Raw genomic sequence first — 23279 nt, 5'->3', positions numbered from 1 at the left:
ACCTCATTGGAGAAAATATGCCATCTAAAACCTAGTAGAAGACAAAAAAACGGACAACCCGTGGTTGTTATCAATAAACTTAATTGGCAAATAGTACGGTTCCAACGATGATGGTGGTTTTAAGGGCTCAATATTCAGTAGCAGTATTTTCTTTCACAAACATTCTCTACATGTTTCGCGCCAGGTGCGCTTCTTCAGGAGAAAATCGTTATATGAAGACTGTAGTTGTTCAAAATGAGAATATTGATAGCAGAGTGCAATAACACTGTTTTTCCTTGTATAATATCAGCGTTTGTGGCTACATGACAGATAGTGAGCAGAGGTACAGAAAATCCAGCACCACTACCAACATATTGAAGTAGGGTGTTATCTGAGTATACTTTCATAAGTGTATTTGTGTCCTGTAACAATATTGCCTCTTTTGCTGTGTTAACTCTGCTACACACAGTGACAACAGTTACTGGCCAATTATTTGTAGAAATGGTGTGATAAAACTGTGGCCCCCCAATATCACATATTGAAGTGGGGTGTTATTTACCAGTATACTTTTCTAAGATTGTATTTTAGTCCTGCAACAATGTGGCCTCTTTTGCTGTGTTAACTGTGCTACACACAGTGACAACAGTTACTGGCCAATTATCTGTAGAACTTGTGTGATAAAACGGTGCCCCCCCCCCCCCCCAATATCACATATTGAAGTGGGGTGTTATTTAACAGTATACTTTTCTAAGATTGTATTTTAGTCCTGCAAAAATTTGGCCTCTTTTGCTGTGTTAACTTTGCTACACACAATGACAACAGTTACTGTCCAATTATTTGTAGAACTGGCGTGATAAACCTGTGGCCCCCCAATACCACAGATTGAAGCGGGGTGTTATATACCTTTTTCCAGATATACTGCGATTCTCTAGAGACTTTTGTCACAGGGTAATTTAAAAACATGACAGGCAGAGGAAGAGGCAGACACTTACGCAGGGGTGGTAGGGGTAGGGCAGGAGCAGTAGGCCGGAGCCAAAGTGTGAAGTTTCAGAAGGCACGTTCGATTACATCAAAGGACGCACCAGACTTGGTTAAGTGGCTCACTCAGCCTTCCTCTTCTGCACCCTCCTCATCCTCTCTATCTGCACCCTCTTCACTCTCTGCTGTGTGCACCCCCAAAGACACCACCACAAACACCACCACCACATACCCTTCCGCTTGAGTCACTGGAATTATTTTCCGGTCCATCACAAGACATTTGCGATGCGCAGCCATTGTTGGCATCAGATCAGGAAGAGGAGGTAGCAACAGCCGCCACTCAGCAGTCTGACGACAGTACCCAGATCAGTCCAAGGAGGTTGGTCCCCGCTGTGGCTGCCTACTCCGAGATCTCGATTTTTAGTGGTGGGGAAGGTGACGTGGATGATGACGTGTCTATGGACGTCACGTGGGTGCCCACAAGAGAGGAAGAGGAGGGGAGTTCAGAGGGAGAGACGGACCGGCAGATAGGGAGGAGAGGCAGGCAGAACTTGCATTGCACAAGAGGTACAAAGCAGACTGCAAATGTATCAGGAGTGAGCAATCAACCATGTACAGTCACATCTGGAGCTCCCAGAACGCCGCCACATGGCTCCGCAGTGTGGGCTTTTTAATGTGTCCGTTGCTGACAACAGTGTTGCCATCTGCAGCCTTTGCAGTCAATGCATAAGTCGCGGTAAGCCCAACACTCACCTAGGGACAACCACCTTAAGAAGGCACCTGAACTCCCATCACCGAGCCCAGTGGGAGCAACACCGTCAGAACCCACAAAGCCACACTCCAGGCTCTCACCGTCCAGCCTCTTCTCCTTCTCCTCACAATTGTCCTCCACTCCACCCTCCATTATGCCGTCGTCACGTTGTTTTGGAAAAAGGCAGGCTTCTGTGGCCCAAATGTTGGAGCGGAAAAAAATGATGACGCCGGATAACCCTCTTGCCCAACATTTGACTGCTGGCTTGCTGGAACTGATAGCCCGCCAACTACTGCCATATCAACTGGTGGACTCGGAGGCCTTTCGTAAATTTGTGGCCATTGGAACACCACAATGGAAGGTCCCAGGCAGGAAATACTTCTCCCAGAAGGGCATTCCCGAGCTGTATGGCCATGTTCAGCGGCAAGTGAATATATCTCTGGCACACAGTGTTGGTGCCAAGATACATCTGACCACAGACACATGGTCTAGCAAACACGGGCAGGGAAGGTATATCACTTTTACTGCCCACTGGGTGAACCTTCTGATGGCCGTCAAGCATGTAACCCGTGGCACCCGTGTAGATTTGGTTGTACCGCCACGGATTGCATGCAGGCCTGCCTCTTCTTCTCCTCCTCCTCCTCCTCCATCCTCCCTCTCCTCCTCGGCTGACTCCTCCTTTTCCGCTGCTACCGTCTCTTCTGCTGCGCCGCCCAAGATCCCCAGAACCTATTCCACATGCCAGGTGAGACGTTGCCATGCTGTGCTGCATCTGTTGTGCCTGGAAGCCAAGAGCCACACTGGTCCTGCACTCCTTTCCGCTTTGCGTTCACAGGCGGATCAGTGGCTGACACCGCTCAATTTGACAGTTGGTAAAGTGGTGTGCGACAACGGTGCCAATCTGCTACGCGCGCTGAAACAGGGCAAAATAATACACGTGCCATGCATGGCACACGTCCTGAACTTGGTCGTGCAGCGATTCGTTGCCAAATACCCTGGGGTCCAGGATGTCTTGCGGCAGGCCAGGAAAATCTCGGGCCATTTCAGAAGATCTTACACAGCCATGGCTCGCCAGGCATCTTATTTGTGACTGCCCGACGCGATGAAACTCAACGTTGCATATGCTTGATAGGCTGCTCCAGCAGAAACGTGCAGTTAACGACTACCTGTACGAAATCTGTGGCAGGACAGGTTCTGGGGAGCTTGGGTTTTTTTCACCTCGCCAGTGGCTGCTCATGCGCGACGCATGCAGACTTCTGTGGCCATTCAATGAGATCACCAAACTGGTCAGTCACGGCCAGGGCGCCATCAGTGACATCATACCTTACACCTTCTTTCTGGAGCGTGCATTGCATTGTGTCATTGATCAAGCCATCGAGGAGCAGGAAGATGAGTAAGTCGCAATGTTGGATGAATTCCCAGGGGGTGCAACTCCATCTGAGACAAGTCAACAACAGGAGTCTGAAGAGGAGTCAGAGGAGGATGGTTCCGGGGCAGATGAGGAGGAGCAGGAAGAGCATGCTTTAAACCTTTCTGGGATCCCTGGTGTTATCCATGGATGGCAGGAGGAGAACGAGGACGACATTATCCTGGATGATGAGCTGGAGCCAGGTAACTACACCGCTTCCAGTTTAGTGCGAATGGGGGGCCTTCATGTGCCAATGTTTTAAGGGGGACCCCGTATAAAAGCATAAAGGGCAAGGATCAGTACTGGGTGGCAACGTACTTAGACCCCCAGTACAAACAAAAAATGGCGGAAATGTTACCACCATCACAGAGGGCGGTCATAATGCAGCACTTCCAGGCCTTGCTGCGAGAAATTCTGCATTCTGCTTCTGCGTGCGCTGGCAGAGGAATTTCCAGTCACAGAGAAACAGTTGCGGGTAACAATCCAACAGCGCCTGCAAGAAGAGGGCGGTTTGAAGATGTCTTGGTCACTTCAGATATGAGATCCTTCTTTCAGCCGACCCATCGACAGCTGTACTCCGGATCCAGCATCAGGGAACGCCTAGACCGATAGGTGTCCGACTACATCGGGTTAACGGCCGATGTGGACGCTCTGAGCAGTGATGAACCCCTGGACTACTGGGTGGGCAGGCTTGACCTCTGGCCAGAGCTTGTACAATTTGCAATGGAACTGTTGGCTTGCCCCCCGTCCAGTGTCCGGTCCGAAATGATGTTCAGCACAGCAGGGGGGATCGTGACCGATAAGCGCACTCGCCTAGCTCATGACAGTGTAGACTACCTCACATTTGTAAAAATGAATGAGGCATGGATCTCTGAGGAAATCAACACGTGACCAGTAGACCATGTTTCATTTAAATTCCTCATGACAGGCCACAAATATCCGCCAGACCGCCATCCACCCACAACAATTCCTGGTCCTTGTCTTCGCTAAATACAGCGGCATAAAAGGCATTTCATGTCCATTGAATGCCTAATTTTTGGGGCCTTTCATGGCCGATAATTATTTTTTCTGTCAATGCCTAATGTACATCCAGCCACAGAATATTACGTTCTTAGCTGTCAGGTAAACCCATGTGGTCTAATTTTTGGGGCCTATACTGGCCGACACTTTCTTCTGTATCCTGTGAATGCCTAATGTACCTCCAGCCACCAAATCCTAAGTTCTTAGCTGTCAGGTAAACCCATGTGGGCTAATTTGTGGGCCCTATACTGGCCGACACTTACTTCTTTATCCTGTGAATGCCTAATGTACCGCCAGCCACCAAATACTACGTTCTTAGCTGTCAGGTAAACGCATGTGGGCTAATTTTTGGGGCCTATACTGGCTGACACTTACTTCTTTATCCTGTGAATGCCTAATGTACCTCCAGCCACCAAATAATAGGTTCTTAGCTGTCAGGTAAACCCATGTGGGCTAATTTTTGGGGCCTTTACTGGCCGACGCTTCCTTCTGTATCCTGTGAATGCCTAATGTACCTCCAGCCACCAAATACTATGTTCTTTGCTGTCAGGTAAACCCATGTGGTCTAATTTTTGGGGCTTATACTGGTCGACACTTTCTTTTGTATCCTGTGAATGCCTAATGTACCTCCAACCACCAAATACTACGTTCTCAGCTGTCAGGTAAACGCATGTGGGCTAATTTTTGGGGCCTATACTGGCAGACACTTACTTCTGTATCCTGTGAATGCCTAATGTACCTCCAGCCACCAAATACTACGTTCTTAGCTGTCAGGTAAACCCATTTGGTCTAATTTTTGGGGCCTATACTGGCCGACGCTTCCTTCTGTATCCTGTGAATGCCTAATGTACCTCCAGCCACCAAATACTACATTCTTAGCTGTCAGGTAAACCCATGTGGGCTAATTTTTGGGCCCTATACTGGCCGACGCTTCCTTCTGTATCCTGTGAATGCCTAATGTACCTCCAGCCACCAAATACTACATTCTTAGCTGTCAGGTAAACCCATGTGGGCTAATTTTTGGGGCCTATACTGGCCGACACCTACTTCTTTATCCTGTGAATGCCTAATGTACCTCCAGCCACCAAATACTACATTCTTAGCTGTCAGGTAAACCCATGTGGGCTAATTTTTGGGGCCTATACTGGCTGACATTTACTTCTTTAGCCTGCGAATGCCTAATGTACCTCCAGCCACCAAATACTACATTTTTAGCTGTCAGGTAAACCCATGTGGGCTATATTTTGGGGCCTATACTGGCTGACGCTTACTTCTTTAGCCTGTGAATGCCTAATGTACCTCCAGCCACCAAATACTATGTTCTTAGCTGTCAGGTCAACCCATGTGGGCTAATTTTTGGGGCCTATACTGGCCGCCGACACTTACTTCTTCATCCTCTGAATGCCTAATGTACCTCCAGCCACCAAATACTATGTTCTTTGCTGTCAGGTAAACCCATGTGGTCTAATTTTTGGGGCTTATACTGGTCGACACTTTCTTCTGTATCCTGTGAATGCCTAATGTACCTCCAACCACCAAATACTACGTTCTCAGCTGTCAGGTAAACGCATGTGGGCTAATTTTTGGGGCCTATACTGGCAGACACTTACTTCTGTATCCTGTGAATGCCTAATGTACCTCCAGCCACCAAATACTACGTTCTTAGCTGACAGGTAAACCCATGTGGTCTAATTTTTGGGGCCTATACTGGCCGACACTTACTTCTGTATCCTGTGAATGCCTAATATACCTCCAGCCACCAAATACTACGTTCTTAGCTGTCAGGTAAACCCATGTGGGCTAATTTTTGGGACCTATACTGGCTGACACTTACTTCTGTATCCTGTGAATGCCTAATGTACCTACAGCCAACAAATACTACGTTCTTAGCTGTCAGGTAAACACATGTGGGCTCATTTTTGGGGACTAAAATGGCTGACACTTTAAACAAGCAAGTGTCAGCCATTTTAGGCCCCAAAAATGAGCCCACATGTGTTTACCTGTGAATGCCTAATTTTTCAGACTGGAATTGAAAATCAATGGGTATGTAAAGGTTCCGCCAAATTGTGGAATGGATGCGGACCCATTTTACAGATGTGTGAATGGACCCTATATGTATTTGACATGTATTTACCGGCTGCTGTCAGTTCTGTCTGATTTATGAAAAAAAAAAATAAGAATTTTTAGGGCAACTTTTCTAATTGCAATACTTCTGTTATGACATTGTCCATGTGCTGGGACTATTTGTGCACAGCTAGTAAGTCTTTTGTGGCTGTAAATATGACCTAAAGGTTTTTAAAGTTCGCCTCCCATTAAAGTCAATGGGGCCTGCCGCAAACTTGCAGTTTGCGGACTTTTGAGAAAATTTGCGGATGACGTTCACGAACCGCCCCGGCCGATGTTCGTCCATCACTAATCTTTATTCAAATAAAAAAAATTGCACTTCCATTTGTAGGTGCACCATCTCTGGTGCACATAGGTGGCTTGCTATGTACAATTGGGGTATATGCTCCTCTTCAGGTAACTTAAACTTTCACAGATACTCAGCCCTGTAGTCCCCAGTGGCTGGCTGTCTGCTTCCTGAGCAGTGCGTGATGATGTCACAGGCTCCGCCCGACGTGTTTTGTCACTAATCACGTGACTTTTTCAAAAGGTGAGGGTCCAGGGTCATCACTACTATATTTATAGATCATAAGAGCCAATTTAAACACACAGCGGTGGCCATTTTGTGGTAGCCTGCTGCGACCATTTTGCTGGTGATCATCCTTTCACATTTCAGTATAGAACCTGGCTAAAGATTGGTGGCCATTTTATTGTGGATCAGTGACTGACTATAGGAGGATATTTTCAATTCGCTAATAATGATTTTAGTGTATTTTTTGTGAAAATATTGTCTTGATATATTCGGGGGAGCCCTGCCAGGTAGGCTGTATGGGGCCCTGTGATTTCTAACAGCAGCCTTGACTCCAATCAACCCCCAAGCTCTCAGCCCCAGTCAGTGGTGGCGAGGGAGTCCATTCTCTCTTCAGTCCTTGGCTTGTCACATGACTTGCTTTAGCATCCCATGAGGGGTATCCCGGGTGAGCCCCCAAACGTAGTGCTACCCCTGTGAGGGCCACTTAAAGGATTTGTACCCCACTGGTTTCCCTGACCTTGCCAGTCTTCCAACACCTCTGACAACCGGGGTTCAGACATCTTTGTTGTGACCAAACACACTTAAGTGAAACAGTTGAATCTTGTTTACTTAGATTTCAAGAGCATTAGAATTCAATAACAAACTTGCCACTTGCAGAATATTTACAATGACCAATAACTCTCAGACAGAACAATCAAAAGAAACAAGAACTGATTGCAATATATTGGTCATGAGTACTTACACAAGTTTAGCAGAATCTGCTTAAGATGGGCTTTGTGGGTCCAGGCAGGTGGAGGGCAGGGGACTGACTGCTCGTGTCAAACCACTCCCTTCTGTACCCCAACACCACAGGTCGAGAAAATGTATAACACTGTATTTATTACAATGCAACAATTTAACCTTGAAGTCTTAAACCCGCTCACTTAGTAAATAGAGTCCTGGGTGAAAGTAGGGCTTTTATGGCACCAGAGGCGGTAATCCCTTGTGGGAGGGAATATGTTGAAGTCTCTTAGAAGACAAGAAAAAGGCCTTGCATCTTCAGCTAGCTCTTGAGTGATATACTAAAGATATCCTGATAAGCAGAGTGAAGTGAATTAGGCTGGTGTGTCCCGGCAAGCAGGGCGATATAAAGTATGCTTGTGGTGTTCTAAAGCAGGATGAACACTGTCACTGCTCGGCAGGGACTGTGTGTAGCACAAGGTCCTACAGATTTAGGCAAAAGAACAAGACAGTGTTGTCTGCATGCAGTGTCCCTTGTTATAAGAGTGAGCAGTCCCAGAATTCTTTCGTGATGAGAAGTGGTTTGAACAATCCACAGCAGGCCTCTGCAGAGCCTGGCTCAAGGGATGGCACTCTACCTTGTGTCGCTCTGTGCTGCTGCCCAGCAGGATCTGGCGTAGATGTGATGAGACCCTGGTTCCTTGGACTACAGGTCCCAAGATGCTTTGTTTCACTCTCTAGTATTACTTACCCTGCTGGCAAGATGTGATGACATAGAGTCGCAAGCTGAGCACTAGAGAGGAACAGTCTCACTACAGTAAGTGCTGCAAAGTGTCTCCTGATATGGCAGGCAATACTAGCCAGCTACTGGCTACAGCAAGATTGGTAGATAGTAAGATACGGTGCTTACCGTTTACACATCCAATCTCATCAGTAAGATCATCACAGTCATGTTCTTGGTTGCACCGCAGACTTCCATTAATACACTTGCCATCATTGCACTGGAACTGATCTGAGCTGCAGGTTGTTTGACCTATAAATGCAAAAGATGCAAAAATTAGTCAGCCACGTATCACTTTGTGGTCACTCATTAAAGAGGTTGTAAACCGCTGGTTGTTTTTTTTTTTTTTTATTCGGACCTGCAAGGTAGAGATTTAATGTGCTAGTATGCATCACACACTAGCACATTATGTGAAACTTACCTGAAAACAAAGCCCTCCAGCAATGCAATGTAATCGCTGGAGGCAGCGTCCATCTTCACCCGGTCTGCCTTCCGAGTCTGCGGACACCGGCTGTGTGACAGGCCAGAGTGGCGATGACGTCACTCCCGTGCATGCATGGGGGAGCCGTCATTTACGGCACAGGTATCTGAAGGAACAGCACGGGTGAGCGTTCCTTCAGAGCGCATGCGCCGATGAAGTCATCGGCTGCATGTAAAGAAAGTGTAGGAGCATCATAGTCCTGCATGCTGCATCTTGCTTGCATTGCTAACCTCCGAAAGGGTCGCTGATTTGGTAACATTCACTCCTCTGGCTCAGTAAACAGTCTTGGGGTTGCAGAAAAACTTGGATGGGTCTTAGGGAAGATGTGGGATACTCCAGAACAGGAAACAGGAATGTGAGGATACTTTTCCCTTTACAGCTACTTGTTAGAACAGTCCTTTCAGCAGTAAGACGTAAAGTGGACAGTATTGGGACACCATCAGCAATATCCCAAGCCAGGCAAAGCTTAATGTTAGAGCACCAGGGGCAGCAACAACCAATAGGAACCTCTCTCAGGTCTGTACTTCGTGTCCCTGGAATTTGGATGCTTCCCTCCAAACTCAGGCAGGCAGTCTCCTCAAAGGAATTTGTAGCAGAATAGGCCCCCCAGCTATGAACAGCTAGGACCTCGATGAGGCAATCAAAGATTATAGCTGGCCGGCAAGGAGGGGTCAGCAGCCCTACCAGCTGGGAACCTCTTCTCCTGGAGAAGAACACTTCTCTCCCAGGATTATGACTATTTCTGCCCCTTCCCAGCCACCATCTGGGCACCTTCACCTAGGGATTGGCTGGAGCTGCTCACATTTTTAGGTGGTTTATGTAACTCTTCCATCCACTATATTCTGGCAGTCTCCAGAAGAGAGAGGAGAGCAATCAAATGCTGCATGGCTAAATACAGCAAAGCCAAGGAACAAAATTTAGCTAACCTCTCTAGCAGCCTATCTGGGAGGATGCTTGTAATCTTCCACTCTACAGCACTTCTTCTTTAATCTTCTAAAACAGAGGTCTCCAAATTAGGTTCTGCTAAAAGATTTTATTTGACCCTCTGCAGCAAGAGAGGTCTTTGATAGGAACTCATATACGGGGGAGGGGGCAGATACACCTGGAAACGCATTCATTAACTGTGCATGCTCCTTGAGTGACATTGGCACCAGGCGGAGAAAGTCGTTTCCGGTCATTGCGGACACTTTCTAATTGGAGGGATGAGTCCTGGCTTCTTTACAGTGAAACCAGGTGCCCTACACCATCTCTTTGGCTGTCACCTGTTGGCTTTCACAAAGCTCCACTGCTGCGAATCTTGTCACTTCCGCCTGTCTCCTATTTGCTTTTGTGAGTGCAACTTGTAAAACCAAGTTTGTAAAAACACTTTATTTTAATAAAGTGTTGGTTTTTAATACTACACTATGGTGGCCTTTGCACCCGTTTCTCTCTCCGCTAGTGGACGTTGATGAAGACTCTGATGTAAGGGGGTATTTTCTGGATACCTTTGCTTTGTTTTCCGTTTTTATAAATCGTATAATTCTGATTACAAAAAAAAAATCATTTATCTAAATTTAATTTGCTCATTTATAAATCATATTTTTTTTTTTTTGGGGGGGGGGGGGCGTGAATATTTGTAAATATACTGTGTGGCCCTCATTCTGAAAGGTTTGGAGAACCCTGTTCTAACCTGACTCCCTACCACATTAAATAGTCTTTGTTTTAGGTGAAAGCTAATAAATAGAACCACATTTTTGTTTTTTACTTGTAAGGTTGTTTTAACCACTTTACCACCGGAGGATTTTGCTGTCTTACGTCCAGGCCACTTTTTGTGATTCGGCACTGTGCAACTTTAACTAACAATTCCGCGGTCATGCAACGCTGTACCCAAAAAAAATTTACGTTCTTTTTTCCCCCACAAATAGAGCTTTCTTTTGGTGGTATTTGATCACCTGTGCGATTTTTACTTTTTGCGCTATAAACAAAAAAAGAGCGACAATTTTGAAAAAATAATATTTTTCAAATTTTTTTTTTATATGAAATTCCCCCCTGGCACCACGCGGAAAACAAACTTTGGGTACAAATAGAGCAAGCGCAAACAGAGGTGGACTTGAAGAGAGCGATTTGGTGCTTTCAGGCATTACCTAAAGATATGAAAAATCATTTAATAATCGGAAATACACTACAGGTATGTAGGCAACCAAATATTTACACTAAACTGACAACGAGCGAGTCCCCTTTGTTTCCAATCTTGGGGAACCCCCAGTTCACACCAGGCTTAGATAGGAGACAGTGCACGGTTTTGAGGGAGAAGAATTTTGAACAGGCTTCGTCCTTTTTGATACAAAGAAAATGGCCCTCAATTAATCAATTGATTGATAGAGAGGGAACATATAATGTCCCCTTCTGGCAAGCAATTCAAATATATCATTATTTAGTCTCAATACCAAAACCGGAAAGTTTTGTAGAGCATTAACGAGGTTTGAACAATACTGTGTGAAGCCGGGAATTTTACCACATACATTGTCAATCGCTTATGGGTTATTAACAAATCCGGAAGAACAGCCGGAATTAACATGGCCGGAAAAATGGGGGAGGGATCTGGGATGTAATCTGACAAGCGAACAGATACAAAAGATATTAAGATTTGCTTTTAAACCAGCTGGATGCGTCAAAATTCAAGAGCTGAATTATAAGATCATAACGAGATGGTATATTACACCTAAGAAAATACATAGATGGATCCCGAGGGAATCAGATTTATGCTGGAGGTGCAAAAAAGAGGTGGGTACATTGTATCATATCTTTTGGTCCTGTGCAGACATAAAACCATTCTGGGTGGGAGTAAAAAATACTATTCAAAAATTTACGGAATATAAAATAGAAGAAAACCCGCTTTTCTTCCTGTTGCAGGGGACAGAGATACCAATCGGGAGATATGAAAATTCTATCATCCCGTACTTGGTAAATGCGGCGAAGGCATGTATACCGGGCAACTGGAAAAAAACACAACCCCCCTCAAAGGTGGAATGGATACACAGAGTGGAGGATATTAGAAGAATGGAAGAGCTGATTGCTTTTGCCCAAAATAGTCAGGGGAAACATAAAAAGATATGGGAATTATGGAACCATTTTATTGTCTCCGAGGAAGGGAAACAATTTACAAGAGGATAAGCGGAAGGAAATAGAGAGGAGAGGTATTAGGTCCCCCATACCGCCGGTGGTGGGAGGATAAATTCCCTTTTTTTTTTTTTTGGGGGGGGGGATGGATAGGGAGGGGGGAGGGGGATCCGAAAGGGATTAAAAAGGGGAAAATAATGAAGGAATATATGTCAAGCAAATAGTGGAAGCATGAGAATAATGAATATTAAAATGACATTGTACTATATGCGGAACTGTGAATGTATATGTATTTGAATTCCTGAATAAAAAATTTATATTTGAAAAGAAAAAAAAAAAAAAGAAATTCCCCCCCAAACAAATGTAAAAATCTAAATGTTTTATCATTTTAGGCCAATTTGTTTTCTGCTACATATTTTTGGTAAAAAAAAAAAATTTGCAATAAGCGTATTTTGATTGGTTTGCGCAAAAGTTATTGCGTTTACTAACTAAGGGAAAGATTTCTGTCGTTTTTGGTGTTTTTTTTTTTTTAACGAGTAATGGCGGCGATCTGCGATTGTTTTTTGCGGGACTACGACATTGCGGCAGACAGATCGGACCCTTGACTGACATTTTTGGGGGTACCAATGACATTACTACAGTAATCAGTGCTATAAATGTGCACTGTTACTGTAAAAATGACACTGGCAGGGAAGGGGTTCAATTTTATTGGAGAGGGAGGGGTTAATGTATGCCTGGTGCTTACTGACGTGTGTGGGGGGAGGTGACTGAGTGACACAAGGACAGATCGCAGGTTCAGCTATGCTGAATCCTGTAATCTGACCCTGTCTGTCACTTAGGAGATCCGCCGCTTTGTTTACACAAGCGGGCGGATCTCCAAACTCGATTCCCCGACGATCGGGGAAGAGCAGCGGCGATCGCCGCTGCTCCTCCCCTGGCCCGACTCCCGCTGTGACTGAACACAGCGGGAGCGAGCCTCCGGCGGCGCGTGCACGCCGTCGAGAGAGGGGAATGTCTGGCAACGTAGGTCTACGTCGCCAGAAGTTATCGAGTCACTTTGCCGCAGTAAAGCTCTAGTAAGCAGCGGTAAAGTGGTTAAAGCAGTAATAAAGTTTGCTTTTTATTTATACCTTGTATAGGTAAGCCTATAATAAGGTTTACCTGTAGGTACAGTAAATATCGCCTAAATGTACACCGTTTAGGAGATATTTACTTGTAGAAGCCAGTGCCTTCCATTCAGAGCTCTGTGCCACAGGCCGTGACTCCCGTGTGCATGCACAAGAGGGATGTCACCATAGCTTGGCCATTCATAGGGCCGAAGCTCACAAACCTGGAAGGGAGACCGGGTGATAATAGAAGCCCCAGCAGCGATGACTGGGTGCTGCTTGAGGGCTTCATTTTAACTTCTTCCGGACCACCCGTCGCAGATATACAGCGGCAGGCAGCCCCTCCTGCGCAAACCAACATAGCCTTACGTCGGTCGAGCGCCTGCTGTTAGGGGGTGAACGCACACCGCCGCCTTCACACTCCCGCCCCCACTCGGCAGCGGGGACTCCAATGCACGGGGCCACCCGCGATCGCTCCCTACTAAGAGAGAAGGACGGTCAGCTGCTGTAAACATAGCTGGCCGTTCTTTTCTCTGGAATGATCACAGAACACCGGTGATCCTTCTATATAGGATCACAGGTCTCTGTGATCATTTCAAAAGCCTATTACCCCCCCCCCCCCCACAGAAACACTCCCATAGGCTCACAATTAACGCTTTGATCACCCACTGTGTTAACCCCTTCCCTGCCGGGGTCATTATTACAGTAACAGTGCATATTTTTAACACGGATTACTGTAGTAATGTCACTGGTCCCCCCGAAAGTGTCAGTTAGGGGTTGGATCTGTCCGCCGCAGTCCTGCTAAAAATCGCAGATCGCCGCCATTACTAGTAAAAAAATAAATAAATAAAAATGACAAATCTTTCCCGTAGTTCATAGACGCGATAACTTTTGCGCAAACCAATCAAAATACGATTAGTGATTTTTTTTTTTTTTTACCAGACATATGTAGTAGCAGAATACAAATTGGCCTAAAATGTATAAAAAAATTTGATTTTTAAATTTTTTATTTTTTTTGGGGAATGTTCTATAGCAGAATGTGAAAAATATATATGTTTTTTTTTCAGCATTGTCGCGCTTTTTTTTTTTTTTAACCACTTGCCTTCTGTGCACTTAAACACCCTTCCCATCCAGGCCAATTTTCAGCTTTCAGTGCTCTCACACTTTGACTGACAATTGCGCGGTCATGCTACACTGTACCCATATGAAATTTTTATCATTTTTTTCACACAAATAGAGCTTTCTTTTGGTGGTATGTAATCACCTCTGGGTTTTTTATTTTTTACAAAAAAAAAAAGAATAAAGACAGAAAATTTTGAAAAAAAAAAAAAGTTTTTCTTATTTTCTGCGAGTAAATTTTGAAAATACATTTTTCTCCTTCACTGATGTGCGCTGATGAGGCGGCACTGATGGGCACTGATGAGGTGGCACTTATGGGCACTGATGAGGTGGCACTTATGGGCACTGATGAGGAGGTACTAATATGCCGCACTGATGAGCGCTGCTAGGCGGCACTGAGAGGCGGCACTGATGAGCACTGATAGGCGGCACTGATGAGCACTGAGAGGTGGCACTGCTGGGCACTGAGAGGTGGCACTGCTGGGCACTGACGGGCACTGATAGGCAGCACTGATGGGCACTGGCGGATGGCACTGGACACTGACGGGTGGCACTGATGAGCGGCACTGATGGGCAGCACCATCAGTGCCCACACAGTGCCCATAGTGCTGCCAGTCAGTGCTCATCAGTGCCTAGATGAGCAGGCACTGACTAGCAGCACTATGGGCACTGATTGTGGGCATTGATGGGGGGCACTGATGGCGGGCACTGTGGGCACTGATGGGGGGGCACTGTGTGTGTATTTTTACCTTTAGTAATCAGGGCACTGGTGATCGGTGCCCTGATTACATTCTCCTGTGTCCCGTCGCTGTGAGGCTCCCCCTCCTTCCTCACACTGCAGGCTCCGTGTGAGGAAGGAGCGCCGGCGATGAGAGATGATCTCATATGTTTACATATGAGATCATCGCTCATTGGACGGCCCGATCACGTGGTAAATGGCTGCTGTGATTGGCCATTCACCACGATCTGTGATCGGCCGTGTCCAAGGGACACGGCCGACACAGATTTTCCCTGCAGCGCGCTCGCGGGAGCGCGATGGGGGCGTGTCACTGGGAGGCCGTTTAGAAACGGCCTCCCGAAAATTCAAGTCCACGCTGCAGCCGTATATAGGCTGTAGCGCGGATGGGGGGTGGTTAAAGTGCAAAAAATAAAAATCGCGCAGGTGATCAAATACCACCAAAAGAAAGCTCTATTTGTGGGGGAAAAAGGACATTTTATTTATTTGCTCTAACTGCCATCATTTATAGATCAAAGACTTTTGATCTATATATGAATGAAACAGAATGTAACAATTTTTACAATGTAGTTTCTTATTGACACTTTGATTATATACAAGTTTCTTTTTTTACAGGAGCGGATGCATTTTGACAGTTTCTCCTGTTATGTAATACATAGAAAATCCCTGTTGTCAATTTGACAGCAGGGAATTGGCAATGGTGGTGGGTGCGGCAGCCAGGGGAAAGAAGCAGGTCAAAGAAGAGATGCCCTAGACTCAGAGGCTTTGTTTTTTAGAACAAAAGTCCTCAAATTCTTACAATGTCTAGGACAATCATATACACATGTAGCACTCTCCCCCGAAAGGGCCTACTGATTTACCAAAGGTTCTTTTTCTCGTGTTCGTTCAATAGCAGCCAGGCACACAGCAACTGTCACTCTTCTGGCTCAATTAACAGTCTAGGGGTGGCCTTTTTTTTTTTATTGTTGAGTAATTTGGATAGAGCAGGAGTCCTGGGATACTCCATGAAAGCTGAACAGAGGACATTCTCCCCTTTGTCACTACTTCCAAGGAAGTTCCTTTAGCAATGACTCAGAAAACCACTCTTTAGCCATCAACCGAAATATACCAGGTTAGGGAAGCACTAGGACTGATGCACAAAGGATAGCAGCTGCAACAGTCACCAGGATCTAGGGAACTCCAAGGAACCCTTCAGACCAGATCATCAGAGCAATCCCTTTAATAGTTCCAGAGATTGTTTTCTGTAAAAGGCCCCTCCAGTTGTAGTAAAGCTGGGACCTCGAAGAACAGAAGTAGAATCTCAATTGGGCTGCTCAGACTGGCAGCAACCCTTCCATGTGGGAACTTCTCTTTCTAGACAAGAACCCTGACTGCCTCAGGCCCCAGACTATTTATGTACTCCTCAGCCACCTACTGGACATTGACCAAGGCCACATACATATTTAGGACGTGGGTCTGACTTTTTCAGTTCACTACATTCTAGAATCCTCCAGAAGGTGAGGGGAAACAGTTGAGTCTGCAGCCGGAAAAGCCTAGAACAGTCCAAAGCAATGACAAACTGCTCCGCTGATTTTTCCTTTTGCATGTTCACTTGTCATTTTGGAATTTGATGATTTGCGGAAACTCATGATTTAGGTTTGGTGAACCAGTGACAAGAAGTGGTCTTTTATAACATCCAAACATCCTCTTATGATAACTTTTTGATGAACTTGCAATCACAAGATGTTTAACTCTCTGCTTTCTGAAACCATATCACAAATTAGTATATTTTATATCTTGGCACAACCTACATTATATTCATCAAGCTGTATACCTAATCTGAGAGCATGGCAAAAAACAGAACAGCCTACTCATCATTCTTCAGTCTGTCTTTTCGCTACATAACACTATATTACCAAAGGTATTGGGACACCTCCCTTTACATCCACATGAACTTTAATGGCATCCCAGTCTAAAAGGGCCATACACACTATAAAATTTTCTGAAGACTTTTTCCTTCAGATTTACCTTTTCTATGTAGTGCAGGGGCCTGCCAGATTGCATACAAATTGAAAGTGTTTAGGTTTGACCTCATATTATATGGTTCTGGTAAATCTAAAGGAAAAAGTCTTCAGAAAATCTTATAGTGTGTATGGCCCATTAGTCTGTAGGGCTCAATATTGAGTTGGCCCACCCTTTGCAGCTATAACAGCTTCAACTCTTCTGGGAAGGCTGTCCACAAGGTTTAGGAGTGTGTCTATGGGAATGTTTGACCATTCTTTCAGAAGCTCATTGTGCAAGCATTGATGTTGGACGAGAAGGCCTGGCCCCAACCCCTGGAAAATAACCCCACACCATGATCCCCCCTCCACCAAATTATTTGGAAAGGTGCACAAAGCAAGGTCCATAAAGACATGGATGAGCAAGTTTGGGGTGGAGAAACTTGACTGGACTGCACAGAGTCCTGACCTCAACCCGAAAGAACACCTTTGGGATGAATTAGAGCAGAGACTGAGCCAGGCCTTCTCGTCCACATCAGTGCCTGACCTCACAAATGTGCTTCTGGAAGAATGGTCAAACCTTCCCATAGACACTCCTAAACCTTGTGCACAGCCTTCCCTGAAGAGTTGAAGCTGTTATAGCTGCAAAAGGGTGGGCCAGCTCAATATTGAACCCTACTGACTAAATCCTCGTACACACGCACCGATTGTTGGCCGTCTTTTGTCCAGTGTTGTTGTGTTGGTTGAAATGTGCTCTAGACTGCACACAAATTTTTTCGGCCAACAAAAACCAACTTCAGAAGTGATGTCATGTGATGGTTAACTTTCCGTGTCCTTTTTCTTCTCTGAGCATGCCCAGTCTTGCTCATCAGATTTTTGTCTGCCGAAATCTGTACTGACTGACGAACAATCGGCTGTTCTGTTGACGGTCAACAAAAATTTTATAGCATGAACACCAGATTTTGTTCGGCCGAAAAGTCGGAGTCTGTTGTCGGAAGCATCATACTAACAAGCCGACAATCGGCCGATCGGACGTTGGCCGAAAATTTACAGCCAACAATCGGTGCGTGTGTAAGACGCCTTTAAAGTTCATGTGCGTGTAAAGTCAGGCATCCCAATACTTTTGCTAATCTAGTGTATCTTGAATTGGGTATCACTAGAACAGAGGTCGGGTATCTGGAGTTGGAAAATCCCACAACATTTTCTAACAGATAGAAAAGTTATTTTCATAAATCCATTTTTGTTTCCCAATCAAAAGCCTAAAGAGGCCTTCACATTATACAACTTTCTTGTTCAATTTCCTTCAGATTTACCTTTTCTATGTAGTGCAAGGGCCTGTCAGATTGCATACAATTTGAAAGTGTTTAGATTTGACCTCATATTATATAGTTTTGGTAAATCTAAAGAAAAATTGTACAAGAAAATTGTATAATTGTTTAGCCAGCTTAAGAGCCCCTTTTGGACAATATGAACTGTAATTAGGAGAAAATAGGTGTGAAGGTGATTACAGGAAACCCGAGAGCCTTTTTATCGGATTGAAAGAACTTCAATTGGCAAAGTCCAATTGGAAACAAAAGGTAAGCTTGCCATTTAAGTCAAACATAGAATTTCTTCAACCTGCCATCAAGTTCCAGTAACATTTCTTGTTATATGAATATCCACGCAAGTAAGAGAAACCACATATGAATTAAATAATAATGCTAATTCCTTGGCAGCCATAATGATCCTCTGACTTTGATTACTTTGGGGTCACCGATATAGATAAGGAGTTTGTGACTTCAGATGTTGCATTCTAATTTTGGAGGCATATTGAAACAAAAGCCTGGCAGATTGTAATTTTAGGAGCAAACCAGAATAGAACGCTACATGTTTCTCCTAGAAGAGGTTCCCTTTAAACCACTATGGCTGTTAATGATGACTGCAGCTGAGCATACGTATTATCCAGGGTAAGGCAATAGGTTTGCTTTAATTCCATTCAAATAAATATACAGTGCATTCATAAAGTATTCAGACCCCCCTTCACTTTTTTCCAGTTTTAATGTTGCAGCCTGATACTGCAGTTGTTTAAATGTAATATTTTCCCCTCATTATGCACTTGGCAACCGTAAAACTTGCATATACGGCAGCAAGGCAGCTCTACTGCGCTGGATCGCGTACCTAGTATGCGATCCAGCATTTCCGGGGTTGGGGGCGCGCAGGAGCGCTGCTGGTGGCCCGCTTCCATTGTGATTATTTACAGCGGAACGGCGGATTCGATGTCCGGCGGCACCCACTGATTAGCAGTCTGACTATGTAAACAAGGCAGATTGCTGTGCTGTTCTGTCAGTGGAGAAGGCATTGATCCTGTGTGTCCTGTGCGTCTTTTGGTCCGTATTCAGCCAAAAATTCGGACTGAAATCAGACGAAGCGGTGAACAGGGACGCACCGGACCCCTGATGTGAGCTGCAGTGTGAACCCAGCCTTTACGTCCATCTAAACTGCCCACAAGGCGACAGTACTACTATGCAATTTCAATAGCGAATAGTGTTGTCAAATATTTTCACATCTGGAGATTAAAGCAGCACTCCAGACGAGGGATATCATGTAAAGGGCACTGCAAAGACCCAAACACAAAATTACCAGTGTGTGTACTTTTTTTTTCTTGCCATCTACAGTCAAAACTTAATATATTTGGACACTTACCTGGAGGAGCAGCTGTAAGGTGGAATAGAAGCACCAACATTATAACTGGGAGCCCAGGAGAACCCATGCTGTAGAGTACTGTCAGGAGCTGCAATCTATGCACTCAGCTAGGTCAGGCTGCAAAGTGTTCAGAATTTTCTTGGTACTCTGTTGGGCTGGGGTATTGCTCAACAAGGGAGAGAGATTAGAAAACATTTGCAACAGTTCATTGGAGGAATTGGTCCAAGGAAACCCCTTTCTGGAAATGACTTCTTTCTTGGAAGTAACCCAAACACTCCTCCTTGGCTAGCTTAGATGTAATGCAGTCATGTGTTGATTTGGGTCTAAACTGCTGAAGACTGAAAAACGTGGGAGTAAACAGGCTTTTTTTCTAAAAACATAGAAGAGTGACAGCAGAGAAAAAAAAAAAAAAAAAACGTGGTCCATTGAGTCTGCCCACTTTTTTTAGTTTGTTCAAGCATAGATTTTTGTTTGTCCCAAGCACATTTGAATCCACTGGCTGTTGAAGGACTCACTGCCTCTGCTGAAAGTCTATTCCAAGCATCAACTACTCTTGACCTCCTTGAGGTCATTTCCTTGTGTTCTTGCTTCATATTGATAATACGGTCCCCCTAAACTTTAATTACGTCCTTGATGTGTTTATAGATTTCAGCCATGTCTCCCCTTTACCTTTTTTTCCCCTTCAGGTGATGCATATTAAAGGGTTAGTAAACCCAGGACCCTGCATTCACCATATCTGGTCTTCTAAAGTACACAGAACATGGAGATGCAATTGTTTTATTAAATATAAACTGCTACATACCTAATCAGCAGTATATAGCAGTCTTGTGACTTCTATCAGTGTCTGGTTAAAGCTTGTAGGGGAAGTTTTCATTCTCCCGATTGTCCTATGAGGCTGCAGGACCCCTGATCACATGCACTCTCCCAAGGAAAAAAAAAAAAACCAACACTCTAGCAATACACACCAAACTGAGCATGTGCAGCTTGCCCCCAGACTCTTATCAGGAGATGGTTTGGGGACTGTAGGAGAGGATCAGAGAAGACAGGATCAAAAAGCCTTTTTACACAATGCAGACGATTAACCCCTTAAGTTCCACAGTGAGTATAACATGCTTTATTGCATATACAGACTGATTATACTGTTACAGGTTTAGTAACACCAAGTTCCCGAAGTCTCTCCGGATAGGTTTAATCCCCCAGACCTTTCATCATTTTTGTTACTCTTCTCTAGACTTGTTCTATCTAATCAATATCTTTTTTTTTTTTTTTTTTAGGTGAGGTCCCCGGAGCTGAACTTTGTAGGTCTAACTGAAGATGTATTTAGGGGAATCAGGACTTCCTTCCTCCTGCTGGTGATCCCTCTATTGATACATCCTAGAATTTGCTCTCCCCACTGCCTGGTCACACTGCTTGTTCTATTTGCAATCATTTGAAATAGGTACCCCCAAATCTTTTTTTTCTTTGTAGTGATGGCCAACTCTACCCCCACCCCTGAGGTTGATATTGCACTCAAGGGATTATTTTTCCCTAGGTGTATTCTTTTGTCATTTTAAACCTTGAACTGTATTTTCCACTGCTTTGACCAATCTTACAGCAATGTCAAATTATGTTCCATGTTACAGACATCTCCAGGGATATTAACCCTATTGCACAACGTTGTGTCATCAGCAAAAAAAAGACATACCTTCCCAAACTTTTCCTGGGTTTCTGAGCACATATGTTCACTTTAGTAAAGTTCCTTCTCCCGGATAATGAAGGAACTGATACCATTGAATGGCCCCCACGCTGGCCTGACCTAAATCCAATAGAACACCTCTGGGACATTGTGTTTCGGTCCTTTGGACGCCGCCAGGTTGCACCTCAGTCTGTTTAGGAGCTCAGTGATGCCCAATTCCAGATCTGGGAGGAAATACCCCAGGACACCATCCTTCATCTCATTAGGAGCATGCCCCGACATTGTCAGGCGTGCATACAAGCACGTGGGGGCCATACAAACTACTGAGTACCATTTTGAGTAGCTGCAATGAATGGTCAATAAAATGGACTAGCCCGCTGCATCATTTTTTCACGATTTTTGGGGTTTCTTTGAATTCAGCCCTCTGTAGGTTGATAACAGCCCTCTGTAGGTTGATAATTTTAATTTCCATCAAACATGTGACATCCTTTGTTTCCCAACACATTACCCAGTCCATATCAGTATAGATATCCGGATTTGGCATGAGATTTTTTTCCCCATTGAGATCTGATGTGTTTTCAAAGTGTTCCTTTAATTTTTGAGCAGTATCTATCTACACACACACACACACACACACGATTGCCAAATTGTGCAATCTGAATAACAATTTTGCATTGACAGCAAAAGTCTTTTACGCTAGATAGCAGAGGAATCCGCAGAAGCAATAATATTTTGATGCAAGACCAGAAGTGGCAGAAGAACGTGGAGGTGTTATTCATGGCATGTTGTAGTAGTAGTAGTAGTCCCTGTAACTAGAGAATTTCCCATCACCGACACAAACCGTAAAACAAGTGGAGACAACGCACTTAGGTTCTAGCCCCCCCCCCCCCCCAATTCTCAATTACAAAGCATAAATCCAAATTAAGACAGACCGATTCATCTCTCCCCTCATTTTGAGGACTTCAGAATTTTATTTATATTTTTCTCCCACAACATAAAAAAAAAAGAAATGTATATAAAAAGATACACATCTGGTCGAGGTATTTCATCTTGTTTTAATTTATAACGGTTTGAAATCCAGTGACACTGACACACATACATACAGCTACCACGGCCTGCCCGCTCCCCGTGCAGTGAGAGGGGGCATGGCTTATTTTTGACCTGTCTTTTGTAAAATACAGTACTAATGAGTGGATTGCTACTTGCATGCATCCACAGCTGACACTACAGTGATTTCCATACTGTAACTCAAACAGTACAGCCATAAAAAGAAAAAAAATATATTTATATATAATCAAAAGTCATAATCCTTTGAACCTATCCTGAGAGGCCTAGTGGTGCGGCCAGATAGTTAATGCTTTTTTTCAAAGATGCTACAGGCGGTACGTCCCTAGAACTCCTCAGTTATATAAATATGGAAGAATTTTTATTTTGTACAGTTCACTACATTTCTGGCTACCCGTTAGCGTCCTACGGAAAGAGAAGGGCGTAATGCTGGGAGGGAAGGAGGGGGTGGAATGGGCGTTCCGGTGGCACGCAGTGGAATGAGTTGGTATGGTCATGGGAATGTTCCAGTAGGTGGGCGTCAGTCTTCTTCAGTGCCGCTTCCTGAGCGTTCCTATGGAGAGTAGAACAAGTACATTAAACCTTCAGGCAAATGTAAGCAAGCAAAGTTACAAAACTAAAATAGGAGGAATCCGAGGGGAGGAGATAATGACCTTTTTTTGGTAATCTTTATTTTAATGCAAAAAACAATACAGGTAAAAGAGAAATAATAAAGCAAAAGCCGTAATGCGGTACAGATTGGCTTAATAAGCATGTGGAGTATATCAACAGTCTATAACTACAGAATATCTTTCAACTTGCAGAAGTGGTGCTCCAGCAAATGCTTGTCACAGCCACTAGGTGGGCTAACAGTAAAAGAAGCATTATAGGCATAAGAAGGAAAGTAGGAAGGCAGAGAGAGAGCGAGAGGGATAGTAGAAGAAAGATGATCGAGAATAGACATTAGAGAAACAGGGAAGAGACCAAAGCAAAGAAAAGGGTGCAATGACTCCTCATTAAACAATATAATAAACGAAGCAAAACGTGCCAGCTGGAGAGCGATGAGTGGTCAAGCTAGGTAACAAA

The 23279-nt window shown here is 44.6% G+C and overlaps 2 protein-coding genes across 3 annotated transcripts in view; both read right to left on the bottom strand.

The window, feature by feature from the left end:
• The window catches only part of LDLR (low density lipoprotein receptor), a 234743-nt gene extending 215116 nt beyond the window's left edge, over positions 1-19627 (bottom strand). Inside the window, exons 1-2 of the mRNA XM_082257269.1 lie at positions 19475-19627; positions 8402-8524 (exon numbers count right to left, since the gene is read on the bottom strand). Of these exons, the coding sequence (XP_082113395.1) occupies positions 8402-8524; positions 19475-19541 (190 nt within the window). The 5' untranslated portion in view covers positions 19542-19627. The remainder of the gene's footprint in view (positions 1-8401; positions 8525-19474) is intronic.
• A 2557-nt stretch (positions 19628-22184) lies between these two features.
• Positions 22185-23279, bottom strand: part of SMARCA4 (SWI/SNF related BAF chromatin remodeling complex subunit ATPase 4) — a 123544-nt gene continuing 122449 nt past the window's right edge. For both annotated transcript variants that reach the window (XM_082257267.1, XM_082257268.1), the window contains exon 34: positions 22185-22767. In XM_082257267.1, coding sequence (XP_082113393.1) covers positions 22735-22767 — 33 coding nt within the window. In that variant the 3' untranslated portion in view covers positions 22185-22734. The remainder of the gene's footprint in view (positions 22768-23279) is intronic.

The sequence above is a fragment of the Pelophylax lessonae genome, assembly GCF_965119305.1.
Source record: "Pelophylax lessonae genome assembly, chromosome: 4".
NCBI lineage: Eukaryota > Metazoa > Chordata > Amphibia > Anura > Ranidae > Pelophylax > Pelophylax lessonae.
This window is presented reverse-complemented; position numbering and strand designations above follow the sequence as displayed.